The 7,927-nt window shown below is 26.4% G+C and overlaps 1 protein-coding gene across 1 annotated transcript; it reads right to left on the bottom strand.

The window, feature by feature from the left end:
• Window positions 1-6,792: 6,792 nt before the first annotated feature.
• Window positions 6,793-7,557, bottom strand: LOC138943161 (omega-conotoxin-like protein 1). Its single transcript, XM_070313725.1, has 3 exons — window positions 7,481-7,557; window positions 7,300-7,407; window positions 6,793-7,053 (listed from the first exon to the last, which is right to left on the bottom strand). The coding sequence occupies exons 2-3, from the start codon at window positions 7,378-7,380 to the stop codon at window positions 6,925-6,927; spliced, it is 210 nt and encodes a 69-aa protein (XP_070169826.1). The 5' UTR covers window positions 7,381-7,407; window positions 7,481-7,557; the 3' UTR covers window positions 6,793-6,924.
• Between the last annotated feature and the right edge of the window lie 370 nt (window positions 7,558-7,927).

Below are 7,927 nucleotides of genomic sequence, written 5' to 3'. Positions count from 1 at the left end.
GAGTAATGAATTATTTCTTATTTTACGCAAAAAGATGTTAACGTAGTATGATGGCAAATATCTTATACAAAATTAAAAGTAAAAATTTTTTTTTAATGTAAATAAATATGTACTTTATGTATTCTCAAAAATCTCTTGATATATAAGATTTTCCAATTTATTCTTTTTTACATTTCTCGTCGAAAGATATCGCGTTATTTACATTTATTTACTGAATATATATATATATACGTCATATAATAATATTTTGATTATTTTACAAATCTTATATATTACTGCCCAATTTCTCGAAATACAATCTTCAGATTAGACTGACGAGTTAATAAAACATTAACACATTGTTGTTATATCTTCTAATAATCTTTGCCTTTTCGACCCAAGATTTTTTCACGTTGACGCATCAGTTCCTCTTCAGTAATTTGTACTTGACATCTATTTGCGTAACGGTGACATTTTATATTGGCACAGCATTGTGAGTCAGAAACGCACTGAAATTTAACAAACAAAACGTTATTCGTCTATTCAACTTATTCAAACAATAATGAATATTAAATTAATGTCAACACTATAGATTTGAATATTAATAAGATATATAAATCTTTTTTTTTTTTTTTTTTTTTTAAGAAAATATTTTAATTAACGAATAAAAACAAAATTATTTACTAAAACCTAATCTAATTGAGACGCACACACACACACACACACACACACACACACACACACACACACACACACACACACACACACACACACACACACACACACACACACACACACACATACACACCTATATATATATATAAAATAAAAAATTATATCTAAAAATAAAAATTCTTTTTTAATTTTTAATAAATAAATAACAATAAATTTTGTTTTATTCTAAATCGATTCGAGCATAACGGCAGTGCCGCCGTAAATATTACACTTTTTTTCTATATTAGATCGCTATTTTTTTAATATTAGTATTCTTGCACTTTCACTTATTGTACAATATTGACGCAAGCTATCATAAATATTTATATTGAATCGTTTAGAATTCCGTTATACATTTGTTGCAAAATTAGCAAGATTATCAAATCATGAGATAAAAGTATTTTTCCTATTTTCCTTATTGATCATAATAATATTGCGTATACTTTTTAGAAGTGAGAGTGAAAGAAAGAGTATACAAGAGAAGTCTATATAAGAAATAGCGACTTTATCGGACAAGTAAAATAAATAAAAACATATATGTATATACTAACGGGGTCACCATGTCGACCACAGTTTGGCTTATCGGCGGCCGTGATAAGAGACGCAGCTAGCAACGCTACTAAGACGTATAAGATTAATTTTGCCATCTTTTCACAGTAACTTTTCTTATTCTGCAATCAAATAATTTTGATAGATTAGAATTAACGTAAATAATGCATAATGTTTCAAAATGCGATAATTTCATATAAATTAAAGAATTTAAATAAAATAATATATATAATCGCAATTTTAATTATATTTGAATAAAAAAAAAACACATTTTTTTATTTCATTCTCACACTTATCATTAATGCCTAATTTATGCCAGACATGTTTAAATGTAAATTCAGCTTACGTAATATCATAAGTCGACCATGAATTTTATCTTAATAAGCACAGCCGGTTATAGGTATACGCGAATGAATCATCAAGGACTCTGGTGTCTGAATCTATTAGTTCTCTGATACATTGTCAAAAGATACTATAGAATTACATAAACTATAAATATAAAACTACACAATAAAAATATGTAACGTTACATTTATTGTTCGTGTGTAATTTTACATACTTTCTACAATGTAGATAAAATAACTGCTGAATCATACTTTGTAAATTTATATTATTCGGTTATGAAAACGTCTAATATGCTATCGAAATATAAATATCATCAAATATAGGCAATATCCTGTCATGTATATGAGAAAACGTAACAACTTTTCTATAATTATTCGTCGTCGAACAGACGTATTATGACGTAGTAAATATTAAAAAATTGGAAAATAATAATAGATGTAAAAATGTATCGGATTTTTGTCAATAAAGAAATAAATTCTAATATTCTCTGAAAATGTATTTAATTTAATAAAATTAATAAAATGAAATTATTTAATAAAATGAGACAAGTATAATAAAATTGAGAAGTTATTGACTAAATCGAATATAGTAATAACTATCTAATAAATAAAATTTTTTCGTTATGTCAACGATTATATAACTATTTTTTAATAGAAATATAATCAGCCGTTTTTTTTTTTTTTTTTTATAAATATCTTTATAATTATCAAAATTTAATTGTGTGTAAACAAGTCACACATACACAACATATATTTAAAATAATACAAATTTCAAATAGACGTATAGACGCGATTAATAATTCGAGTTGGTAAATACTCACGGAATACTTTAGCGAATGTTCCTTCTTGGCTCCGACCGTTTAGAAAGCTCGACCTCGACTGATTTCTTCAGTTACAACGTTCAAAGCATTTATACAACTACGACACTCACACAGATAAATTTGTACGTATCATGTTATTGTAAATGTTCGACGGCAGAGTCGTCATTATAGTCGTTACATTTTCTCATACGCACGGATAATTCTTTTCCTATTTCTTTGTTCGTGATGTCTTATCTAAAGTCAGCGATATTACAATACTTATGTTACACATTTACATTAACAATTCAATTTATATATATTAGTAATCGTACAAAAAATTTTCCATATTTAAAAAATACATGTTTAAAGACAAATTCTTTGAAAATATCGATGTCATACTTTTGTCGGAGGGAAAGATATTTTATTAAATTTCGGATATCTGTTCTCAGAAAGCACTTCGCAATATCATATTAAATTATCCTATCGAGGCAATAATAACAAATTTTAATTCATCGATAAAAATTTTTTTATATGAAAATGATGTATAAGCATGTAAGTTGTAAAAAATTCACGGTACTTCTATTATATATCAATCATTTTTTTAATATTAAATTAATTGAAAATTTTTGTATAATATTTGTGATACTTTCATTATTTTTATTTTGAAATAGTCGATTTTTGAGACATATACAAGACAATATGATTATTTTCGGCAGAGAAGCTCGTTATATTGTAAAAATAAGGACAAAAATAATGGGCCAACATGAGCATGAAACGATTGTTAATAAATAAAAATTGTTTGAAGAACGTAGATAAAATTTCCGAAATATCTTTAATAGATTTTTTTATAATGTCGAAATGTGTATCTCCTTCTTATACCTATTACAAATATTTTAGCTGTTATATATCTATACGTTTCTTAAAAAATTTTTATTTGTTAACAATCTTGCCATGTTCGTATTAGTTCATTATTTTTATTTTTATTTTTTTTAATATAATAATTTCAGATGATAATTTTTTTTAATTTAAAGTATGTATATAATATTTGTTAATTTTATGCCTTGAAACATTCAATATTCAAAATATTTAAAAAATAATCACTTATATTCTAAAATAAAATATATAAGCAACTCCGACGCGACTTAAGTGCCAATAAAGGTAATAAACGTAACATCCGTTACGTCAATCTTGAACTAACGTTTGCGAGAGAAATAGTTTTGCAGTTATTGCAGATTATTGCAGTTCATCTTATACGCATAAAACAAAAATATGAGAATGCAAAAAGGCGCCTTTCGCTGATATTCTCTTTCCATTTCAACAGTATCGAATGCACAAGTGCTTTTTGCCCTTTGCGCCGGCATTCTATCGAGTGCATATTGCGCGCCTCGTGCATTCCATTGATTCCCCGACAAAGCGCTCTTGTTCTTTAATTCGGTTGACAGGAAACAACAGGAAAGGAAACTGAATCATCCGGTAGCATTGTCCTTTTGTTCGCCCATAGTAGCTGAATAGGAATATAGTCGAGGTTTTTTTCCTGTCATCGGCGAAGCTTCGACACATCATGAGCCGAATTAACCTTTTTAGTATATCCGCAACAGTGGCAGACACGGCTTGACGCTTTTAAGCGACATTTACGTTTCATAGATTTACCGCCGTCTGTTCGACTCAAGTGCTATCGCCGTTTTAAGCTTTTCAGTGTCAATTGACGTATATGAGATATTCAAGAAATGTATAAAATGAATATTTACATACGTTTTGTTTGTTTAAATTATTAATTTCATATAAAATTTGTATATCTAAACATAAAATATACTCACGCTCCTTTTCTGATAATTTTCGATACTGATAATCGATAGTAGATAATTAATTTATAAGTAGTGGAAAAATGATAAGCAGCGAGTAGTAGATTTAAACAGCTTTTGCTTTGCCAATATAAAATGCATTACCGATTTTGACTGTATATATATTGTTGAAAATTAATATGAAACAATGTAAATACCCGAGAATTTATATTTAATTGGTGAAAATATAAACATACATAAAGAGTGCGTGCGTATGTCAGATCTCCAGTTTAACAAAATGCAACATAATACCAATTATTTCAATATTATTAAATATCATGCTCATTTATATCGCATTTATATTGTCCATGAACACACATGTTTTATGCAACATTTATAGAATTTTAGAGGATTGTGTGTTACTTTTATCGATAAAATGTGTACAATAATAGTTACGCAATTGCTTTATAATCAAGTAATGTTTATGATCCTATTTTAGGTCCAATTAGGTAATAATATATGCAATTAAGATTACTGCCAAAGAATGTAAACACACTTAATCAAATTACTAAATAATTACTTGATAAAGCACTCGTTATTTACTATTTGTATTGTAAAGGCAAAATAAAAATCAATTTAGATTCTTTTATTTTAATTAATTAGTAAAGCTGTTTAATTATTTAAACGGTTTTAAAAACATACTTGTTAATACATATGTACATTCGTAGAGATATATATTTATTAGTGAAAAATAGATGTTTTATTTGGTATTCAACTCTTATATGATTTCAATTATACATTTATAAAGTGTTATAATAGTAACACACGCCGATCTTTTTACATACTCGTCAACCTTGTTGATTAATTAATATATATTTAATTACGCATCTAACACACAGCTAAACATAGCGTTCATGGTAGGAGCTATAGCGTGTAATAATAGATATTAAATTTCAAGCACATCCGATTATATATACCCGCAGATATATTTACGATAATCCCTCCAAATAATAATGGGCGCGGTCGTCTAATTCGTTTTAATCATTACCGAAGAATTAATGATTGTGTGTAAGTGCAGTTTTAATATGCATATAGTAATTTCACAAATATTTAATATAAAACATAAATTTTATATTATTTTAATTTTAATTGTTTTTTCTCCCTCTCTTTCTCTCTTTTTCTCTTTTTCTTTCTCTTAATCTAATAATAAATTCTTTTATACGATATACACAATATATTACACAAAAATATAAATGCAATCGAAATACTTACATATCCTCCCATAGGACTACACGTAGCTTCTTTATCTCTCTTTCTAATATTTTTTTTTTATTATTTTTATAATTATTAAATTTGTGTATAAACAATCTGCATTATATTTATGCAAATGTCCAATAAAATACTTTAATAATAACAATATTATTTAAAAAATGTTAAAAAAGATTTACATTAATTTATTATTTAAATAATAAACTATAATAATATTAAAGATGTAAAAAAAGGTTTATTATATTTTAAAATAATTTAAATAAATGAATAAATTACTTTTCTTGAGTACCTGTTGCACAGATCGCAATTGACGATCGCAACTGATCGATACTTGATTTTCAGAGAGCACTTATACTTTGTGTCACACACTTGTGCAAATAAAAAATATCAAAACATTACTTACGATATCAAAGCAAAGATAATTTTCTTTGGCTTCATTTCTCTTTTTAATTATTTTATATATAATTATAAAAAATTCATATTTTTCTTGCAGCTTTGTACAGCATTTTGCATTTAATTGACATTGAAATATCTTATAATATTTGATATTTGATGATTACAAATTAAATTGCATAATATAATAATCACAGATTAGGTATTAACTATAACTATATAAAATGTAAAAAATTATATTTAATTATATCATGAAACACAAATTATTTAAACATTTCATTATTGTTGTAATTTGATTTAGTAATTAAATAACTCTACAGCGTGTATAATAAATTATATACAAACAAGTAAAAAATTTTTCATGCATTATTTATAAAAGTATAGGATGATGAAGATATAGAAAGCTAGTAACTACTATATAATTTTATATTGTTAAAAAAGTATTATTAATTCGTAATCAGTATAATTCATAATAATAAATTTTTAATAATGTGTTTATACGTTATTTAACATGTTTCTTTAATAACTTCAATTTGGACTTCGATATCATTTTTAGCGCGATTACTCAAGATAAAATGATTTATCATTGAATGCTTTAAGTAAATATTCACCGTATATTCAGTTGTAATAGCATATTTTTTAACACAGAAAATAAAAAGAAATCGTTTGTAGTAAATTTAGAATGACTGTATTATATAAAATAAGATTTAAACAATTAATTCAAATCTACGTATAAAAATTGATATTATTATATAATTTTTAATTATATCACAATATATCGAACAATTATCATTTTGTTTATTGTAGTTTACATTAACGGAATGTGTACACTTGTCTCTAATATAAGAACATTTGCGCACAAATACATTCTTATAATTATTTTCATAATCTTTACATAATTATAATAATTTTAATTAGTTTGATAACGTAAAAAGGGAAGAATATGAAAGAAATTTTGCCGTATAATGAATAAGCAAATATATGTTTTTAATTATGATGTAAAGGTAAATTACACTTAATACATTCTTTTCTAAATTAAGCAAAAGATTAAATTGTACTTATGAAAGGTAATCCAAATTAATCACTCGTTCCTTGTTAGTCGGTTACTGGAATTTCTTTCGGCTTACACGGGCCGATTGGGGTTCCTTTGGGAGGCCCTCCAGTGCAACGATTTGCACATGGATGGCATACGAAATCGTAACAACATTCACTGCTACTTGAACACTGTAAGATCACGCGAAATTATATATACGGTTTTATGTGATGTCATTTTTGAGAATCGTTCAACTGAATAACATTATATATATTTTGCCATATAAATTGATATGATAATTATTGTGGAGCGGAATATAATATTAAATTACATGATTAATATTAATGGCTTTGATGATTAGTGTACGTTTTGTTGCATTAATAAAAGATTTACATATATATGTATAATTTTGAATGATACCGCAACGAGGTACTTACCAGTTGGCCAGGCGGAGTACAAGCCATGACTAAAGTCACTGAGAGAAGCGCAAAGCAAAGAAGTAAAACAAGTTTCTCCATCTTAATAGTTTTTGCTGATCTTCTTTTCTATAAAAATAATTTAAAGATTGAAGAAGAGAAATACCTTTAAATTAGAGATAGTGGAAGCTCACGTATTCACCTGCAGTTCGCTCTCTTCAAAATGTTATGTGGATCTTTCCGTAGTTTCCCAGCTTATATATAAATCAATATGTACATAGAACAACGAAAAAATAATCTTTATAAATACAATATGTGTGCGTGTAGAATGCACCTTGATAATCGTAATATACGTTGTTTAAGTGTTACACTCACTGATATTATCGTTATTATCAGATTTCATCTTTTGTTTAAATAGCGTGAGCATCAAACGGATAAACACGTTACGTAAAGATGTACACATTCTCGAGGATCTTTTTATAGAACTCTGGAAAAATTATAAACCCCCCGCAGAACAATATCGCGATAACAAAAGCCGTTTCTCGTGACTTGCGATAGTGGTGCAATCGCGTCATTTTTGTTTATTTTTGCGTTAGCTATCCAATATATTCATTGCGATCAAAAAATAATTGATGTCTTGAAAAATAAA

The sequence above is a fragment of the Polyergus mexicanus genome, unplaced genomic scaffold, assembly GCF_030449975.1.
Source record: "Polyergus mexicanus isolate NDT 795.1 unplaced genomic scaffold, iyPolMexi1.0 SCAF_25, whole genome shotgun sequence".
Taxonomy (NCBI): Eukaryota; Metazoa; Arthropoda; class Insecta; order Hymenoptera; family Formicidae; genus Polyergus; species Polyergus mexicanus.
Note: the sequence above shows the minus strand (reverse complement) of the source record. Positions and strands in the feature narration are given on the sequence as shown.

Bases quoted from the DNA above. Each gene is read 5' to 3' on its own strand.
- LOC138943161 (XM_070313725.1), bottom strand. From the start codon at position 7,380: ATGGAGAAACTTGTTTTACTTCTTTGCTTTGCGCTTCTCTCAGTGACT. The intron at 7,054-7,299 runs GTAAGTACCTCG...GTGATCTTACAG, and splicing joins GTACTCCGCCTGGCCAACTG to TGTTCAAGTAGCAGTGAATG.